Source organism: Drosophila ananassae, chromosome 2R (genome assembly GCF_017639315.1).
Source record: "Drosophila ananassae strain 14024-0371.13 chromosome 2R, ASM1763931v2, whole genome shotgun sequence".
NCBI classification, from domain to species: domain Eukaryota; kingdom Metazoa; phylum Arthropoda; class Insecta; order Diptera; family Drosophilidae; genus Drosophila; species Drosophila ananassae.
This window is the reverse complement of record NC_057928.1, coordinates 23,254,119-23,274,586: the sequence shown is the minus strand read 5'-3', so window position 1 is coordinate 23,274,586 and position 20,468 is coordinate 23,254,119. Positions and strand designations below refer to the sequence as shown.

The window sequence follows — 20,468 nt, the reverse complement described above, 5'->3', positions numbered from 1 at the left end:
ATTTGTGCTGGTGGGCAGCAATTTGCGCACATAACTCATTTGCATAAATTTACACACTGACTTTACTTATTTCCCCCCCTCGATTTTCACAGCTTTCCTCGACGGCGAAAGTGGCGCGCTGGTTCCAACAACTGCCCTGGCACACCGCCTCTCTGTCCCGGCCGGAGAGCGGCTTCGTTTCCGGCGACTCCCGTTCTGAGAAGTACCAAGAGGATCATTTCTACGGCGGCGGAGGAATCGCCGGCAAGGAAACGGATGATTTATGCGACGAATTTCTTCTGGTGGAGGGCAGTAGCACCATTTGGACAAAGCTGAGCGCCAAAAAGCGTCGTAAATTGCTCGGCATGCGTCTGGGCAAAGTGACAACGTTCTGAGTTCGGCAACTCAGGACTGGCGGACTTGTCCGTCCTTTCCGAATTTCCGTAATGTGTGCGTTTATTAGCTGTTAAGTGAGTTTTTAGCATAGCCCTAAGTATAGCGTTTGATAAATAGGCCTACAGTCCTAAGACCAACCAATAGACTAAAGGACCAAATTAACCCAAAACGAAACGTAACGAAAGGACATGCTCATTGAGATGCCATGCAACAGGCATGCGAGTAGACATAAGTCAATTAGTGGGCATAAAACTAGAGCTCAATGTGTATTTAAGTATTAACTAAATGAAAGTATTTGGCCGGCACTCATGGTGCCTTTTGGCAGGCAGGCTCCTTGTAGCCAATTCATTAAGCGAACAAACCACGCACATTAATCATACGCCACGTAGCACCAGGTAAGCAAACAGCACACTCACTCACTCTCGACCAGAAGCCAAAAGAGCATTTACTGCTGAACTTGACCAACTTTTCGGGTAAAAGAAAAACTGGTTATTAAGCTTAGCAAACAACGCCAAGTGGCGCAGCAGCCGAAAAGAGAAAACCGAAAGAAAAACCCCGGAAAAGCTGGAAACTGAAGCTCCTGCTTTATGAAAGCCAGGACCAAAAAGAAGATCAAATGTTTGTTATTCATAAATTTTGTGCCAGCACCACCGTTTTTATGCATAAATCGATTCTACTTTTACGCTTGGCAGTCCCTTCCACTTATTCCCGCCTTTCGGATGGAGTTCTTCTTCTATATTTCCTTCTTTTCTTTCCTGTTGAGGGGGTAACTCTATAAATTTAAGTCAGCTGCTGTGGGAAATGCAAACCAAGCTTGCGGCATACGTGGCGTATAAGCGATTTACTCGAAATTTATGGGGATTCGTTAGCTATAAAATAAGAAACGAAGGGGTTCAGTAAGACGCAAAAAGTATAAAGTAGATAGGTAGATACAATAGTTAACCAGCATCAAAGGTCTGTATGTGCTTTTTTGTACTGCAACATTGAGAGGTTAAGGTAGGGTCTAGTAAAGCCAGATATATATATTTTAAGGTTAGTTGAATATGCAGAGAGACATCTGTGAAATACTGTGACAATCACCGGGATAAAGACAAATTTGCAATTCAAATTTCTAGGGGTTTATACCATACTTAGGTAGAACCAAATGGGTTTCAATCATCATCAAACTGAGGGAAGTTTTTATTGCATTATTTGGCAGATTTTCTGTTTATTGCCAGCGACATCACAATAAAACGACGATTATCCTAACGATTTTATGACATTCTCCTTTTAGGTACGAAATTTTATAGAACATGCATACAAATTAATATACGTAAATGGTTTTAGTTAATTTATGCAAACATTTTTTTTTGAGACTGAAACTGAAATTTGTACTAAGCATAAACCAGAAACCACACACGCACATGCCCAGAAAAAAGCAAAAAGCACTCGCTTTTGAAAAAGATAAAGTTTTTTATAAGCTACTTAAGAGTTAGCATACCCGTAGTTAAATTAAAATTAGTTGCTCTGGTTCAACGCAATAGAATAAAGTGAAAATAATAAAAATTAAATGCAACATGCTGGGTAACAAGCTCCTCTCCTCGCCTGCCACTGCCACATGCAACGTAGCCAGCTCCTGCTCCTGCTTCTGCTGCTGACACTTAACAGTTCAATTAATTTAACGCGCTTTGCATGTAATAGAAAAGCATTGCATATCAGCAGGGCATACCAGGACATGGACATGGATATGCGAGCATACAGTCGGGCACATCCTGGCACATCCTAGCTCCGCACAGCAGGTGGGCTTGGCTTGCTGCCAACTAACAAGCGCATTCTGCCACAGGGGGAGTGTCGAGGAGGAGGTGTTCTTTGCGATTCGGTTGGGGGTTCGAATTGCTTATACCTCCTGCTGATAACTGGATGTATTTTGCAATGCGGTGAGTATTGGAAATTGATTATTTTTCATTTCAATTTGCCAGTAGGACAATCGAAGATATGAAGGTATTTATTTCTCTATATTTTCTAGTACCAGTATCGCTTTATATCTGTATCTTTGAAAACTATACACTCCACCTGGAATAGGTATCCAAATTAGAAAACAAAGTGAAGGCAACTTTTTTGCGCTCATAATTAAGGACATGAGCCAACGCAACGCACTAATGGAAGGCGCAAGGAATAAAAATGAAAAGTGAGCGCAAAAAATGTGAAAATGAAAAATGGAAATTTTCACGTGGCGAATGCGACATGCGATATTTTGTCGTGTGTCCTTTATTTTTTGGATGAGGGGTTTGGGGTTTCAAAGTTGAGCTGTTGACATTTTTTGGGGCAGCGGCAGACATAATTACACAAGGATAGGCTGTGGTGACCCTGAAAGCAGGAAGTTCACTTTGTGTCATGTGAAACAGTTGAAAGTGCCCTGTGTCCTGAACTGTCCTGTCCAACGTCATCCTTACTCGAGCCTTCGCACATTGGAGCTACACAGGACACATGAACACAAGCACATACCCACAGACACACTTACTCATTGACACTTATCGCGTGGGTGGCGCGTTTAATTCACATTTTATTTTCAGTGCCCGTGGCTGCGCGCGTAATTGTTGCTTCCAGGACATATGGATATTGCGGCCAGGACACGGGTATAGTCTGTTCGCGTTGGCGCTGCACGGCGGACGTGTGTGCGCAGTGAATCGCGTATTTGGTTGGCTGCCAGCTCGGGCAACTCAATTTATTTCGTCCAGAGCGTCCACCTACTGACCATGCCGACCGAAACCAGTGAAAGTGCGGAGCCATCTGGAGCTCCGGGGCTTGCCAGTCCCGATTCCGTGCCACCAGCTGCCACCGCCACTGCCACTGCTACTACCACAGCCACCACTGGTCCGCCCCGGCGTCCCAAGCCGGGTATCCTACGCCTGGACATCGGCAAGCCGCGACGCTCATCAGGTGGTTCCGTCGATTTCCACAGCAGCAGTGGCAGCAACATGGCCACTGGCGCCACCAGTGAGGTAAGTGAGCATGATTTACGGCCCGCCGGGGAGTGCTTACGATTTGGCCAGGCCAACGGCATAAGCCAGGGTGTGGGTGGCGAAGGTAGCTGCAGCAATTGCGAAAGGCCATAAACACCAATCGCACTTAACTGGCGGTCACTGCTGTTTCTGGTTCTGGTTCCGGTTCTGGCCAGGTCAAGCAATGCAAAGACCTGCTGAGCCACCTAAACGGTCAGTTAAAGTCATTTTTTATGTAGGAGCTGGTCAGAAGCCAGTTGCCAATAAACAGAGTCGCAGGACGCTTTCCGATTCACTGTAAGATGTTTTACAGATATCCTTAGAATAGATCCCTAAATATACCTAAAATTTACAGAGTTAATAGACAAGTTAAATCAAATTTAAATAGCCAAACTCAAGCAGGTAGAGAGCTCTTACCACAATCCACAAAATCACGCAACCAACTGGCTCTGTCAGGGGCACCAGGGTATCCCGATGTTCATTAGGCCAGACATGCGACAAGAGCATAAACCCGGAGAATGTGGTGGGCACACCCAGGACCCCAGCACACACTGGACATAGAACGCACTCTGGCCGAGCCAGAATGGTCAGAGCAGTACGGGTGGGTTGGGTTCGGGAGGGCAAACATTTATAGAGTCGTAAAGCTGATGCGTAATCTCAACAAGCCAGGCCGAGTGGGTCAGGAGTTTGTCAATTGGCACGTTTGAGTTCGTTTGGTTTATTCGACAACACAATTACCCTTTCCATGCGAGATCAAGGCAAAACAGAAACATACTCTGGAAACCCTAGACCCGAGGAGATTCAAAAAATGTCGCAAACGCACCAAGAAAACGCCGTAACCCAGCTGCGCCACTTTATAACACGGAGCAGCTATGAGGGCGCCTGGGACAGGATGGTGAACGTGATGGACGGCTTTGGCAGCTATCGGTATCCGGATGGCAGCGAGTACCGCGGTCGTTTTCAGCAAGGCCAGTTCCATGGCTTCGGCCACCTACGTCTCGCTCAGCCGTACCGGTTCACCATAAAGGGCGAGTTTGAACGCGGCCGGCTGGTGACCATCGAGGATATGTGGTTCTCCGACGGCCTACACGTCCAGGGGAGCTTCAACAGCAACGGGCTGGACTGTGCGGACTGGGAGTACCTGACGCCAGAGGATAGGCGCTACCATCCGGAAAAGCGCTACGGCCAGCAGCCGGTGGGTCCCACCTCCTTTCTTACCGCTAAACTCCTGCCCAGGGTGGTGCCCAAGGGCTGCTACGACGCCGAGGAGGGAATCTATAATGCCGAAACTGGATGGCTGAGCGAACGCCCGGCCCCATTCACTGGGACGACCTACATAGGATGTCCGCGGGAAAAGGATTGGATTTTGCGGCATTGCCGGAAAGCCCGCAGCACGGACATTATTGAGCCATCGCCAAGCATGTGCCGGAGCATCATTGCGAACAATTTGGCCACGGAGCGGGAGCAGATGCAGCGCACTGCCATCTACGCCCCTCGTGGCAAAGTGGATCGCGAGCGCTACTACCACAAGCTGGACAAGCCGCGGGCCGGCGCCCGGGATAACTTGGCCCACGATCAGGATCCCCTGCAGGCATCCACTCTCCGTCAAAAACCACTTCGTCCCGACGATCCGGCACGCGCCACGGACTTGTGCGTCCGGGCCTATGCTCGCATGCTGGAGAAGCAAGAACAAGAGCAGCAGAGGCTCCATAAACTCAACCCATGCAAACCAAAGATGGATCCTGTGGATAGGCCGCGTGAATGGACCAGCACGTCGGACGTCCGGAAGCCGCAGTCCGGCGGAGAGTCCAGCTGTGAGTCGGATAGCTTCGGGGCGTGCTCGCTGGGGATCAAGCTCAGCGATGACTACCTCTCCGCCAATACCATGGGCAAGAAGAAGGTCGGCGACAACTTCAACGTAGTCCAGTCGAATCTCATCCGCCGCTCTAGCTATATGGACATGACTCGATCCATATTTGAACTGTAGGTGCCCGGATATAATACCACGTTATACTTTTCCACGATTAAAATTTTTTGTTACCCCTTAAAGGACTCTTTTTTTTTTTTTAATACAATGCATTTATTAAGCTTCGGTTGGGAAACCAATAGAATATCTTTTAATTGGCGATTCCGGTATACCTGCGAATCCATTCCAGTTGGCTAGTGATCCTGGCGTATCCTGCCGGTATGCCCAATGTGCAACCGTTGGCGGCGATAAACTCGGATATGCCCACCACAAGGGAGCCCTGTTGAGTAACCAAAGGACTGCCAGCGTCTCCGAAACAGGGGGAGCGTCCGTTGGGAGTGCGGGTGCACAGGACCTGGTCGGTGACAGTGGACGAACCGAAGAAGGCGGCGCACTCGGAGTTAGGCATGATCTGTTGGTCGACGCACTGCAGCCAGTCCGGCTGGGAGTTTCTGAGGCTGGTCACCCCCCAGCCGCAGATACTGGCCCACCAGTTTTCGTAGCGCTGCGACCGATCCCGCATGGCCGGCAAGGTGACTCGATTCACCCGATTGCTGAATCCTACCCGGGGAACCTTCACCAGGGCTAGATGCTTGTTGCCAGTCACATACGCTGCGGTGCCCACAGTCACGGTGAACTGGGCCTGGCTCAGCCTGGTGGCTCCAAAGAATATGGTCACTCCAGTGCTTCCCGATAGGCAGCCGGCGGACGTAAGGATCCAGGTGTCGGCAATGATGGTGCCGCTGCACCAGATGTTGCTCGTCTGGAAGGCCATTCCCACCACATAGGGGGCTTGCCCATCGTAGGCGGGATTTCCATTGGTGATGATATTCTCCGGACGTTCCGAGGAGGCACTTGCCACCCAAGAGGGGACTAGGGCTAATAGCACTACTACCAAATAATTCATAATTCCAGGAAAGGTATTATTGACTTTTTACTTTGCTTTTCCGGCTTAAATACTCCAGAGAGGGTAATTAGCCAAATGTTTATTAACTTTTAGACCCATTAGAATGGATTTGTTGGGTTATCTTGGGACCTGACGGAAGGCACTGATTGAAGCCTCTAATGAGTTGTAAAGTTAGGAACAAATTAAGAGAGTTAGACTCTAGATAGCTCCGAAAATTCTGTCACATTTTTCATTCAACATACATCGTACTTATACCGTAGTTTTTTATATTTCGGATCGAAAAACCCCTCAGTTGATGAGATGCACCACTTAAAAAAAATTCGTAATAGCTCAAAAGTATTTGACAACTCCTACCTCACCGGATCACAATTCAGTGGCAATTGCGATGAACTGGGCATGCAGAAGCATGGGACGTATGTCTACCCCGACGGCACTCGCTACTCGGGGCACTTTCTCAACAATCGATTCCATGGAAAGGGCACCATCCAGATGTCCGATCCCGACGGCATCACCTTTTCCGTAGTTCATGATAATGGTAAGCTCAAGAAGATTGAGAAGATGAACTTCAACGACTGCCTGCCGGTGGAATTCGACATGAAGGGTCGACACATAAGCTTTAAGCGGTGGAACTACTGCACAGCTAGCGATCGTCGGTTTTACAAGGAAACGCTGGAACCCTTAGAGGGGGTGGGACCCAACAAGTTCGTAAACAAGAACGGACCCCATGCCGTTACCCTACCGCGCAACGTCTTCGATCTGGGCTTTGGTCTGCTGACCCATCACGGCTTCGTTCTGGACACCAAGGACTTCGGCCATCACATTTTATATGGAGGATCCGCCTCTCAGGATAAGAGCTACTATCTGGGATGTCGCAAGGTCCGCCGCTGGATTCGGGAAAACTGTGCTCACGGACAGCTGTGGAACCGCCACCTCAAGCAGAAGATCATCTCGCACTACACCCGCGTCATCATAAAGAACAATATTGAGAACTCTGGCTGCTCCAAGCTAAACTACATGCCCACAGCTAAGATGTGCCGGCGATCGAACAGTGCCGACAGCCTGGTATCCGACAACGCCAAGATGGCACGCCTGCATGTGGCCACCGACTCGATTAGCTGCTCCTCCGAGGTCCACCCCATGAAGGAGACCCGGGAAGATTGTGGCTGCATCAAGAACCGTGAGAGACCGCAAAAGATAGGAGAGCCCTGGAGGAGATCTAGGAGCGAGAGTAATGTGTGTCGCATTAACTGAAGATGTCTTGAGAGTTTCCATTCTTTGGATTCGATTTCTTTACAAATTATTGTATAATTGCAGACATAGTCCTTATAGTTGTAATGAAGTCCTCAGATAAGTACTGCACCTTGAGGCTTAGTTTTGGCTTAAAACGGAAAAGTGTTGTTCGGGGTTGACCCACATTCTTGGCCAAAGACAGGGCGTGTTAGGACCTAAAGATTTATGACTCGAACAGCCAGAACTGCAACCGAACATGGAAAGCCACTTAGGCCTACCTGAAGATGGGCCTGCCACTATATATATTTTATTTTGTCTTGTCCGGCGTTTTTGGGTCACCGGGCATATACCGACCGACATTGAACTTTGCCAGTTTGCAAACGTTTCAAGTTCACCTGTACTAGGCCATTGGCACAGCGGGTAATGAACCCATAATCGCCGGACATTATGCTACACGTGCGCGACCCTGGGAGGCAGATAAATTGGATGTTAATTAAAGCCAGGAGGAACTTCATTTAATTAAAAGGGACGAAAGTGGAAAATCAGAGGAAACGAAGGCTAAAACATGGCAGAGAATAGAAGACACAAAAAACGGCGGAGAGCGCCCAAAAACATACCATATTTCAATAGCGGGGCATGCCGCTCCCAGGACATACAAGCATACCAGTATACGTGGAGGAAAACCCTGTGAAATTCGCGATTTTCTTTATCAACCCTTGCATGTTTGATTTTCATTTACATGGCCAGGCCAAGAATACAACGTGACTCAATATAAGACACACAGACTAACACACAAGCACAAAGCTCCCACTCACACCCACACACTCACACTTGTATCTAAATGGACATTCGAAGTCCTGGCTGGTTACGCCCGGATACGGCGTTGTTATCACATGCCGCTGGCGATTTTAACACTCATTCGTCTTCGTTCCAACTGGGCGAGGAAGTCAGAGATATGTGCCTCGGTTGCCTCTACTCCCTGGATTCCCTTGGTCGCCTCGTCCTGGCGCCTGTCCGTGTAAATTCCTTTATGCCGCCTTCTCCGGTTTACACATAGTATCTGTGTGTGTGTTGGCCGAGTGTTGTTGGTTTTGGGCACGTTTTGGCTTTGATAAGTTGGCCAAGAGTGGGTTGGTCTGAGTGTGGCTCGGCTCCTTCATTCATATTCATTCATTATTAGAAAAATTTAACTTTTGCTCGCTCTTTGGCTCTTTCCACCTGTCTGTCCTTATATATATATAATATGTCCGTGTGTAAGTGTGTGGCTGATGTCCTTTTGGTTAGACCGTTGGTCTTTTGGCCTGGTCAGCGAGCTAAGCCGTTCAGTCTGCCAACAAGACTGCTGCCAGCCAGACAAAAATCTGGCTAGTCTACAAAATTAAATAAAATCAAACAATAGCTTAAACATAAAATAATCAATTGTTAAAATTAGTTCAAAATCAATTGAAGTATTTAGCTAAAAGTGTCTTGAATTAAATAGAACAACTCCGGAGTTACATCGCCGCATCAACTATCCGTAACCTGGGCTCCGCCATGCGACTTGAATAGAGGTGGCTGGCAGATGCAGAGTAGCGCCGATGCCAAGAGAGATATCTACAGAGGCCAGAAAGGACGAAGGTGGTTCTCCTCAATCCCTATCATTCTTTTTTTTCGCTAACAGTCTTTCCTTTTAAAGAGCTGCTTCCCAGGAAGAGCAACGCACCTACGAGCTGAACGGTAGGTGAACAAAACTAGAGGAAGCCTCTCAAAAATTTCAGGACCTCTAACTCATTATTCCGCAGACTTTCCATCACAATACCAGAGCAGTGACGCTGAGAGCTGCCACCTGGAGACACCAGGCATCGGAATTGGCATTGCGACCGAGGATGGCGGCGCCGGCGACATTGACGATGAGGAGGACTACTCAATTTCCGTATCGGCAATAATGCAGAGACGTGCCAGTGTGCGCGGCTATCGAGGCAAACGTGGCAGTCGGAGTTCGCGACGGGCATCCAGTCCCATGGATCACGTCCTGGATAGTGTGGAGCGGCGGCGCTCGAGTGTCTATACGACCAGTTCAGGCAAGTACTGTCCCAAAGTGTCCAAAACAGATTTTGCTTTGGTTAACGACCCGCAGTCCTCGGTCCTGAGTCCTGGGTGTCGGCTAATCAACGTCTGGGGGCCAGTTTTCCGTAATTTTTCATGCTACGTGCCCCCATTTCGCCGTATACTCGGGGCTTGATGAGCGTATGTGTAATCTGTGTGTTTGCTGGGCTTTTTTATTTCCCCACCATAGAAGAGGGCACCAATCAGGAGTCCACCCAGGAGCAAATCTTTGAGAACATACGCCTACATAAGGAGGTCATACAGTCGGTGAAGCTACAGCCATGGCCCATTCGGAAGAAGCTCAAGCTGGTGCGGCAGGTGGGTTGAGTTAAAGAGCTTTAAGATGATGGCTTTCGAGAATGTGAAAGTGGGGTGGGGAAAGTGGGCGTTGAGTGGGCAGGAATTTCTCTCCACCTTCTCCTCCCAAAAAAAAAACTGGGCGCGTTCGTTTTCACGCCGCTTGTCAGGTCGTTGAAAATGTTACGACCTCCTTACCCGCGTCCCGACTTTCCCAGCCAAACTTTCATCAAATCCGGAGGCAAAGTTTTCGATTTCATTCACACTCACAATACCAACACCACCTCTTTATCTTCCATCTGGTGCTTCGCCCTGGCATTTTTAATGATGTTTGGACTTTGGACTTTCGACTTGCGGATCTGTTGACAGGCCAAAACATATGTGGCACGCCACGAGGGCGCGCTCCAGGAGCGCTTCGCCATGTCACGCAGCACGAGGGACTTGTGGGCGAGGTTTAAAATTTTAATGGCGGCAGTAAGTGATTTTTATCCCCCTCCCCCAAGCTCCTAAGCCCCCAATACCATCCAGCACCCAATAAGCCCAATCCTTGCTCCTCCCGTCGGCCGGAAATGCCGGAATGCACTGAACAGTTGCGAGGCGCCCAAGGCAAGAGCCTCGGAGGCATGCAAAATATTTATGTTTACACAATTTATGGGCCACTTTCCGGCTGCCGGGACGGACACGGACATTCAATAAATCCACACTCGCATAATTCACCGAGTTATGCGGCGAAGAACCAATTAAAATACGAACTTGCAGTATGCAATTCCTCGGAAACATAATTCATGAGATATATTTCTCGTTCTCCTCCATGTGCACCCCGCTTTTCTTTTGTGTCCTCCCTCCACTTGAAAGAGATGGCGCCACTGGAAACGTGAGACGGCCAGCTTCCTTACCGTCCTGATACCCTGGGAGCTGAGAATCAAGGAAATCGAATCGCACTTCGGATCCGGGGTGGCCTCTTACTTTACATTCCTGCGCTGGCTTATGTGGGTCAATATCATGATTGCCATTCCGCTGGTGGCCTTTGTCATTGGCCCGGAGGTGAGTGGCCTTTAAAGTAGCCAATTTATTTACATACTCTTTTATGAGCCATGTTGTTTTTTATCCAAGTATTTTGCCACCAAACCCGATGAAACGGATCCGAGAAAGAAAATGTCCGATCCGGAAAAGCGGGTGGCTGGAAATCTTTTCACGTTTTGGGAGTTCGAAGGATACTTGAAATATTCACCAATGTTTTATGGGTAAGTAAAGATGTTCCGGTCATGGGTTTAATATTTAATTTTAATTTAAAAGTATCTGTTGATTTTGTTAAGAATGAGTAAGAGTTTTTGTGAAAACTACTGAGAAACATTAATTACTTCTTATATTCTCATACCTTTTTCTACTACTTTCTGTATGTTTCTCCCCCAGCTACTACTCAAGCACTTCCGGCATTAGCACGTCCGGATATAAACTGCCCCTGGCCTATTTCCTAACCGCCGTCCTAGTCTATATATACAGCTTTGTGGCCACTCTTAGGAAGTGAGTATGTTGGGGTTATATTGGCCAAAATGCAAGAGCATTTGGGGCAGACACTTCATTTTGGGGCAGACACTTCATTAAATCCTGGGTCATCGAAGCCGCAAAAAGCAAACTAAATGTCGGACTGCTTGTTAATTAATTAAACAAAACTGAAGCGCTGATTAAATAATACAAATCTTGGCACGAGGCGTGTCTGGGGCCACGGAAAAACTTTTTTGTTAGAGAAGCAAAGTGGCGGGGAAAGAAGACGGCATTGGCCATTATGATTTACGCACGCACGCAGGACGCAGGACGAAAATCGTGCAGGGTGGGCGGACAGGACAAAGCAGAACTGAACATAACAGAACAGAACCGAGGCGTGGTGGGGTGGAGCGAGGCGGGGCGGGCATGGCAGCGGAAACGGAAACGGCAAAACGCCATTTTGACCGTGCGGCTGCCATTGGTCTCGCTCGCTTTAATGGCTTTGTCGGCATTATGTTGATTTCGTAATTGAACAAAGTAGCAATGTCAACACACTGACCTTGCCCCCTGCCACAGTCACTGCCATTGGTACTGCCTCACTTTACTATTGCTCTTTTTGCCACTTGGCGTTGCACGTGCTCGGCGTGCGTGAATTATTCAAATGGCCACCATGACAGGATTCGAACGGGGATTGCTGGGATTTGAACACAAATTATGGTTCTCGGTATTGGTGGTCGGTCGTGTTGGACAGAAAGGTGGGAAATCGCTTAACTGAAGGCTAAAAACTTTTCTTCGATCTGTCGACAGGATGGCGGAAAACTCTCGCAATTCGAAACTTTCCTCGAAGGACGACGAGTGTGTTTTCTCGTGGAAACTCTTTACCGGCTGGGACTTTATGATTGGTAAGTGGCTATAGCGATGTGCCCTTCCTGCGTATCCTGCATGCTTTACTTTAAACAATTCTCACAGGACACGCGGAGACGGCCCACAATCGCATCGCATCCGTGGTGGTGGGCTTTAAGGAGGCGCTGCTGGAAGAGGCCGAGAAGAAAAAGGATAATCGCAAGTAAGCGGCGGCAGGACATAAGCTATTTACTTACCATAATCGATACGACGTCTCTTTTTTCAGCTGGCGGGTGATACTCCAGAGGATACTGGTCAATATCCTGGTAATGGGGCTGCTGGGCTTGTCCGGTGCCACGGTGGTGTTGTTGGTTAATCAGTAAGTGGATTGGCTTGAGTTTTCAACTTAAATTATGCACTTTTTATACATAATTTTATATATATTTTAGCTCTGAGGACTTGGCGAAACATGACAACTGGCTGAGCCGCAATGCCGTGAATGTGACCATGACCCTCTTGTCCTTTTTCCTGCCCATGATATTTGAGGCCCTGGGTTTGTTTGAAAACTGGCATCCCAGGCAGCAACTCAGATTGCAGTTGGCCCGGTAAGCTGTTGAATTTTTCTCAGTTTAAAGGAATATGTAATGAAGCCTCTTCCCTTTCCAGGATTATGATACTCAATATGCTTAACTTGTACTCGCTGATGTTCTCCTTCATATACAAGATCAATAGCAAGGAGAGGCCCCTACAGATGCTGAAAAAGGAGAATGAAACCAATACTCTGGAGCTGCAAAATCTGCTGAGCTCCATTGAGGCGTTGAGGGCCATGGCGCCGAGTACTTCCTCGTTTGGCGAGAGCACTACGGATGGACTCTTTGACGATACCACCTCGACCTGGGGTGAGGATAGTACCTTTGATGGTCTGTTTTCAACAACGGCAGCTGCAGCTTTGGTCTCCACGGGACTGCGGCGTCTAAAGTGCTACAATATGACCATATACTGCTCACCGCCAATACGAACTATTGTCAACGCAAAGAACTTCACCACCACACTGATGCTGCTTAATCTGACGACTCCGGCGCTTGTGCCTCCAACCACAACCACCTTGACAACCACCTTGCCAACCACCTGGCCAACTACCTTGCCTACGACGACAACCACAATTTCAACTACCTGGAGTACAACAGAACCACCAACACCCACGACGACAACCACACCTTTTACTACCTTGCCGACGACGACTACGACGGAGGCGACAACCACAACCGAAAAACTGACGACAACAACCACAGAAGCGCCAACCACAAGCAGCTTAATAACTAGCACCACAACAACTGAAACTCCAACCACAAAGCCAATAACTAATGCAACTACAGAGTCTACAACGAATTCAACTCCAATATCAACAACTAATAGTGCAACTTCCAGCACAGCAGGAGCTAATAACACAGCTCCAATAAATTTAACAACAATCGAAACAACAACCACCACCACCACAACAACTAAGGCACCGAAGCCAGAGGATAGCTTTTCGTACACCACCCAGGAGGATGAGGACTCCTATGACTACGGAAGTGATGAGCCACTGGCCTCCGCCTCAACTAGTTCCGACGATGAAGAATACTCGGACTACACGGACTACTCTTCCAGCTCGCCTGTCTTTGAGGAAGTTGATGAACAGGCAGACGATCCCCTGGCCAAAGTTTTGGAGCAAGTAGACGAGCTGGAGAATTCAGAGTCCAAAGTCCGAGCCAAAAGAGACGTAGGAGACTTGCCCATCTGGACCAGTAGGTATAGTCGAAGGCATCGTAATGAGACGGGGGCCTTGGGTGCTGCTTATGGAGGAACGACGGAATCGGGCAACACACCTCCCAGCCGGAGACCCATTTTTTGGACACCATACAGATCAACAGCTTCCACCACGACAACCACGAGAAAGCCCCTCAATATTCTTAGTAAGGAAGAGTGGCAGAAGCTAAGGGATTCCTGGAAATTACCTGGATCTCGTCAAACCACCACGACAACCACATCCACAACTACCACCAGAAGGCCAAGGAGAAGATTTCGGTTCACAACTACAGACCCACCAAGTACCACCGAGGATTCTACATCCACATCGGAAAGTGCTACTGAATCCTCTACTTCTGACAGCACCACCTTTGATTACGACAGTAGCAGCTCCACCACCAGCGAGGACGATATGTTTACAGACCGATACGGAAAGACTCCCTACTACATCGGCTACGGGGACGTGGCGGGGATGGGGAACACCATCTACTACGACGAGAACAGCGAGTATCTGGAACTCTGTGTGATAACCGTTTGCCCCAAGGGGGACGATATATTCGGCGCTGGCTTCAGCACCACCGACAGTCCGGACACCACCACTCCGGGTGCTGGTGGGAAGCATCTGGCCACCGTGAAACTCACGCCACTGGAGCGGAAGCAGAAGCGACTCAAGGAAGTGCAGCTGGCGATTAAGCAAATACAGACCAATTTGACTACCATGTGCTGGGAGACCTCGCTGGGCCAGGAGCTGTCCAAAGTCATCGTTTTCGATGGGGTGAGTAAATGCGACGAGACCAGAGCCCCCAAAAGTTGCCACAGTTTAAAAGCAAATTTATCACCAAGAGCTGCTATCAATTTCCAGTCTCCTGGCTGCCTTACTGCCTGGCTGCCAGCAGCGCGGAAGCAAGTGCTTCTCCTTTAAAATCTATTTATCCTTAAAGATGATTGAACTTAAAAAGAGAGTAAATAGCCTTTTGGGCGTAAAATCCCGTTTAGGTAAATTATCCGGAAAATTTAACGCAAAATTTGTCTTCCGTTTTTTTGGAGAATCTTTTGTTTCCTTTTCTGGTTGGCTTTGAGGGGCCAGGGGGCTTTAAAAAATCAAATTTTTATGCTCGCCAAGGTTTATTCTGGAAAGCCACAAGAAAAAGTAGATTCAAAGTAGAAAAGTCGAAATGGAAACGAAAACGAAAAGCATTTTATCATAATAATCGCTCTCGGGAGTCGCCTCATTGATACGGAACACAGCTGGGAGCCGGAAAAGGAACTGGATCTGGAGGAGTGCTCCGTTTCGATTTCCCCACCCGGCACAAAATTTACATAAGCCATAAGCAGAATTGTGAACTTTGGCCCCCGAATGCCAACTTTTATTCTTTTGGCCATTTGCCACGTCGAGTGTCGATTGGCATCCCATCGGGCGGCGTGAACTTTCGGTCTAATCGTAAACAAATTCAAACGAATTGGTAAAGTTTTCAAGGTCGAAGAGCCACTTTTCTTTGTCTGATAAGACCGGGCCGTAGATTTTGAATAAAGTCAATAACCCTATTGGGCAGAAGACAATCGTTTCAGACTTTTTAAAGACTTTCACAATCTAGGGATTACTTGGCCTTTTATTTTTTCTACTTAACATTTGTCCAACAGTCGTGTAAACCCAAAAAAGACAACAGACATGGGTCCTGTATCCAATTTGATTATGCATCCCAAGCCCCAAGCCCTCCACCGACATGGCGTACATAATCTCTATTAAACGATTTAAGCACATAAATTAGGCAAGTTACGAGCCGGGGACTTAAACGCATTTATGCTTTACGCATAACAAAATGCTCTGGGAAATGGGAGGAAATTGGGTTTCGGTCATGTGCGGTTACGGTTTCGGTTACGGATTTAGATTTGGTTGGCCTCCCAGTATCTGCCACCTTCGGTGTTCGGTTATTCGCTTTTCGATTCAACTTGGAGCAGGCACGTGTTCGTGCATGAATTGCGACCACAGGATGAGATAGTGGGGCGAACACAGTCGTAAACTAGGAGTCAGGATGCAGCCAGAGGTCCTGGGGTGCGGGTGGCAACTTTTGAGCCATAACTTCCATGCCCTAGAATCTCTTACTTAACCGCACATTCTACACCATAAAGCTTATGTCCATTGTGGCGCCGCTGTGCATTGACTTTCTGCGCGCACTGTTCGTGCGGTATGTCAATCAAAACTGGTGCTGGGACATGGAGAAGACCTTTCCCCAGGTAAGCCCCTCCGGAGACGGCAGTGTCCTGTCGCCGTGACTAATGCTGGGCTTTGTTTGCGTTTATGTCGACAGTACGGGGACTTCAAGATAGCCGAGAACATCCTGACGTTGATTAATAACCAGGGACAGGTGTGGATGGGCATCTTCTTTTCGCCGGGCCTGGTGCTCATCAACCTGGTCAAATTGATGATCATGATGTACTTCCGCTCCTGGATAGTGCTCACCTGCAACGTGCCCCACGAAGTGGTGTTCAAGTAAGCGGCTCTGTCCCCAGCTGGGTGAATCTGGGTTAATCGCCGTATCCTTGCAGGGCATCCAAGTCAAACAACTTCTACCTGTCGCTGCTGTTGACCATGCTTTTCCTTTGTGTCCTGCCCGTGGGCTACGCCATCGTGTGGCTGCGTCCTTCCTGGCACTGCGGACCCTTTTCGGAGTACAATCGCATAGCGGAGTTCATCACCAACACCACCCGGAACGCCCTGCCCCAGTGAGTTATCCGCATTTGAGTTTTGTGCGCCTTTACTAGGATTACCTTTAACCCCGTTTAGACAACTCCATGAGCCCCTGGATTACCTGACGTCCTCGAGCACCGTGATACCCCTGCTCCTGCTGCTCATCCTCATCATCTACTATTTGGTTTCCCTGACGGGAGCCCTACGCGAGGCCAACCAGGATTTGAGGACCCAGCTGCAGAAGGAACGTGAGGAAGAGCGCAAGAAGATCTTCAAGGTGCCGGAGGTGAAGCAGGCGGAACCCTCGGCCACTACGCTAACGAATCGCTGGCGCAAGGTCCTCGAGGCCAGCTCCCCGGTCACGCCCACCCAGGCCCCAGACTTTGACACGGAGGAGTACAAGAACCAGGCTCGCAAAGGTAAGCCAAGTCTAACATAAAAGATTCTCTGTTCACAAGTCATTTGTGATTTTCCGCCCCATTCAGAGCTAATCTCACGCATCATGAAAAAGGCGCTGCGCAAGGGATCCGCCACCTCCGACGAGGACTCCTTTGTGCGGCGCGACGACGACGACACGGACACCGAGCACCAGGACTCACTGCCCCACGACGAGGAGGCCAAGGACCGGCGCTTTGGACTGTCACGACTGCAACAGATCCGACGCACCCGGAAGCCATCTCTGGTGGACATTGTGCAGATTGCCAAACAGGAGCGGGCCCGAGCCGGATCTATTGCGGCCGGGAGCAGCGGCAATTCCGGATTGCAGCAACAGGGAAGCGCAGGCAATTTTCCCGTAAAGGAGCCCCATCCCAAGAGTCGCTTCAAGGTGGAGAAACACGAGCGCAGGGATAGGGGCACCGTGAAAGAGAAAAAGGACACCAAACACAAGCAGCCGCAACAGCAACCGCCACCCTACGAATCGCCCAAGGACAATGAACATGATCCGGATACAAATTTAAGGATTGTCAGCGAACGCCGCGCCAGCCTGCTGCGACGCAACAAGGAGCAGCATCAGGGCGAGGACGAGAATGCTGAACCACCGACACCCGATCCACCCCAGACGCCCAGTGTGGAAGCCGATACGGCGGAGCAAACACCTCCGGAAGAGTCCACACCCGAAACGCCCACACTGGCCAAGAGCAAATTCCACATAGTTGACGAAAAAAAGCCGCCGCAGGATAGCGACGATAAGCCGTTGCCAACAGCCAAGGAGAGTGCTGCCACAGGAAGTGGCGGTGGAGGTGGTCTGGAGGCCATCGGACTAGGAAAGTTCAAGTTCCGCAAGCACAAAATGAAGTCAAATAATGCGGTCACTAAGCCGGAGCCCGAAGTCTTCAAATTCGATGAGCGAAGTGTTGAAAAGAGTAGCGCTGTGGCTACCACCCCAGCTCCGGAGCACCTGAACAGCGAACTATCCGGCGTAGAGGAAACGGAGCGCAGCCTGCCTTCTCCCACTCCCAGCCAGGGTCAAGGACCGGGTCACCATCAACGGCAGTTGTCCGTGCTCTCCCGTCAAGGGCGGAAAAAAATCGGTAATCTGTTGGCCCTCGTCCGCGAGGCTGTTAACCTCAAAAAAGACGATGTGGAGCAGCAGGCGGGTTCGGATGAATCCCCCGGTCCCACCACGCCTACCTACCTGGCCTATACACCACCACCACCACCGTCAGTATTGTCGAGCGTGTCCAGCTCCACGGCTCTAGAAATGCCACCCACACCAGAACCGGAATCGCCGACACCCAGTGCTCCCCTGCACTTCGGATGCAGTACATCCTCCCGGCCGCCAGTTAAGCCGCCCAAGCCACCGCCACCAGTTATTGCGGCTGGCGCTACAGCACCCACCGCCACCATAGACGATCTCGAGGAACTGGATCTACCGGGACCCATCACCTTTCCCAAACGTAGCACCTCCCAGAGACGTCGACCCATGCGGCAGGACTCGCAGAGCTCGATTTGGTCGGATAACATACCCACCATCACAATCAGCACCACCGGCAGCGATGAGTGCATTGTGGACGCATCCACTCCGGAGAACGGGTTGCCCGAATCGCGTTGTGGTTCCCCCACAGGTCCTACGGTCAATATTATTAAGATTAACATTGAGGATAGGGAGGATGAGCAGGATAAGTAACGTGCCTTCCGCATAAGTGCCTTTATCGCCAGATTGTCTTCTTAATTAACGAATTAGTAATGTTCTTCCCACTCCAATCTACTCAGCTTGAATCTCGTTCTTCAGCATTTTGGTATTCTCTCTACTCTCTAGCTAAAAATTCCATTTCCCTAAGAAACTATAATAAAGTCAGTATTGCACAAAAATACGATTGTTTTTTTTATTTTGAAGTAACGGGACATAACATAAGCATAACTAAAGAGTATTGTTAACGATGTATTCAAGAAAATATATGTGAAAGGAAACTTTTATCTAAGTTTAACTTCGCAGATTATTTCTCCAACTTTTTAAATCTCCGCGGCCCACACCAGTGTTGGCTAACACGTACTGCCCCCAAAAGGGCAAGCAGTTCAAGCAGTATTCCCTTGACAACGGAATTTAAAAAATATTTTTATTTTAACAAGCAAGTAAAGCCATTTACTACTATAAAAAAAAGCTTATTGTTATTATTGCTATATAACAAAATGGAATATTAGATAAATGATGATATAACTGATGTATTCTTTAGGGATTTTATAAGGAAAAACTGTCTTTAAAACAGAAAGTCAAAACCACTTACAGCTTGCAGCAATTTCAGCCTAAAGCAAGTGTTACCCAAGTTATTCATATTTTTCTATCACAAAAAAACAACGTTTTAGAGATTATTTTATTTGGCCAACATCCAAACTTTTAATTCACATTATGGTGAATATCTTAACTATTTAGTAACCAATCAAATAACGGAATACCATTTATGAATCAGAGTTCTATCCGCCGTTGATCTGCATCAAAGGATCGGAAAAATCAACCAACAAAAATTTGACCCAATTTTTGGCCAAACTCAAGATGGTACCCCTTACAAAATTTCCAAAAGTGGGTCAAAATTTTTGTTACCCAGGTTTTTATTGAAAATGGTGCCACTCGGAGTTCTATGATCGGGAATGTATAACTTTTCTGGATCTGACAAGTATTAGCCAAGTTATGCAAATTTTACATCATGGAAATCAAAAAATTGGATCAACATTTTTGCCGTTATTATATTTAGCCAAAATCTAAACTTTTGATTCACTTTTTAGTGAATATCTTAACTATTTAGTAACCGATCAAAAAACGGAATACCATTTATGAATCAGAGTTCTATCCGCCGTTGATCTGCATCAAAGAATCGGAAAAATCAACCCACAAAAATTTGACCCAATTTTTGGCCAAAATCATGATGGTACCCTTTACAAAATTTTGAAAAACGGGTCAAAATTTTTGTTACCCAGGTTTTGATTGAAAATGGTGCTATTCGGTGCTATAATGGTGCTATATGATCGGGAATGAATAACTTTTCTGGATCTGTCAAAAATGATCAGAGATATGTACATTTTTCCGTCCCGAAAACCGAAAATCTGGAACCTAGAATTGCCGCTGGGGTTTTTTGTTGCGGAAACTAAACGCGATCCTCACTCTGTTGGGGATCCTTATAGAAATGTGGCTTGTGGACGAAGATCAGAAGAATATGCCATCCAGCGAATTAATGATGCCATAGAGTTGTCTATAGGAAGTATTTCATCGATCGTTTCATCAAGTATAATTCTAAGTAATTTGTAATATGTTATTTTAGTTAATTGGTATGTTTTAAGGTTATTAATAAGTTTTAAGTTAGTAATAAATAAATAAGTAGATAGAAT

At 47.9% G+C, this 20,468-nt stretch overlaps 6 protein-coding genes across 7 annotated transcripts in view; 4 read left to right on the top strand and 2 right to left on the bottom strand.

Moving 5' to 3' along the window:
- The window catches only part of LOC6507766 (capon-like protein), a 44,122-nt gene extending 41,566 nt beyond the window's left edge, over positions 1-2,556 (top strand). For both annotated transcript variants that reach the window (XM_014909984.3, XM_014909982.3), the window contains one exon: positions 93-2,556. In XM_014909984.3, coding sequence (XP_014765470.1) covers positions 93-374 — 282 coding nt within the window. In that variant the 3' untranslated portion in view covers positions 375-2,556. The remainder of the gene's footprint in view (positions 1-92) is intronic.
- A 354-nt stretch (positions 2,557-2,910) lies between these two features.
- LOC116655916 lies at positions 2,911-3,505 on the bottom strand. Its single transcript, XM_032454898.1, has 2 exons — positions 3,125-3,505; positions 2,911-3,057 (listed from the first exon to the last, which is right to left on the bottom strand). The coding sequence occupies exons 1-2, from the start codon at positions 3,416-3,418 to the stop codon at positions 2,911-2,913; spliced, it is 441 nt and encodes a 146-aa protein (XP_032310789.1). The 5' UTR covers positions 3,419-3,505.
- A 513-nt stretch (positions 3,506-4,018) lies between these two features.
- LOC6507768 lies at positions 4,019-5,405 on the top strand. The gene has a single exon (XM_001956279.4). The coding sequence runs from the start codon at positions 4,102-4,104 to the stop codon at positions 5,341-5,343; it is 1,242 nt and encodes a 413-aa protein (XP_001956315.2). The 5' UTR covers positions 4,019-4,101; the 3' UTR covers positions 5,344-5,405.
- On the bottom strand, positions 5,385-6,232 carry LOC6507283 (serine protease 1). Its single transcript, XM_001956280.4, has one exon. The coding sequence runs from the start codon at positions 6,227-6,229 to the stop codon at positions 5,474-5,476; it is 756 nt and encodes a 251-aa protein (XP_001956316.1). The 5' UTR covers positions 6,230-6,232; the 3' UTR covers positions 5,385-5,473.
- Positions 6,233-6,437: 205 nt separating this feature from the next.
- On the top strand, positions 6,438-7,588 carry LOC6502824 (MORN repeat-containing protein 5). Its single transcript, XM_001956281.4, has one exon. It carries the CDS (start codon positions 6,530-6,532, stop codon positions 7,478-7,480), a length of 951 nt encoding a protein of 316 aa, XP_001956317.1. The 5' UTR covers positions 6,438-6,529; the 3' UTR covers positions 7,481-7,588.
- Positions 7,589-8,113: 525 nt separating this feature from the next.
- Positions 8,114-18,953, top strand: LOC6507769. The gene is made up of 18 exons (XM_001956282.4): positions 8,114-9,076; positions 9,135-9,175; positions 9,241-9,519; positions 9,735-9,862; positions 10,211-10,315; positions 10,697-10,885; positions 10,955-11,085; positions 11,255-11,365; positions 12,134-12,228; positions 12,296-12,392; positions 12,456-12,548; positions 12,619-12,774; positions 12,836-14,732; positions 16,088-16,192; positions 16,267-16,448; positions 16,505-16,681; positions 16,743-17,065; positions 17,132-18,953. Exons 1-18 carry the CDS (start codon positions 9,021-9,023, stop codon positions 18,772-18,774), a joined length of 5,808 nt encoding a protein of 1,935 aa, XP_001956318.3. The 5' UTR covers positions 8,114-9,020; the 3' UTR covers positions 18,775-18,953.
- The last annotated feature ends 1,515 nt before the right edge of the window (positions 18,954-20,468 follow it).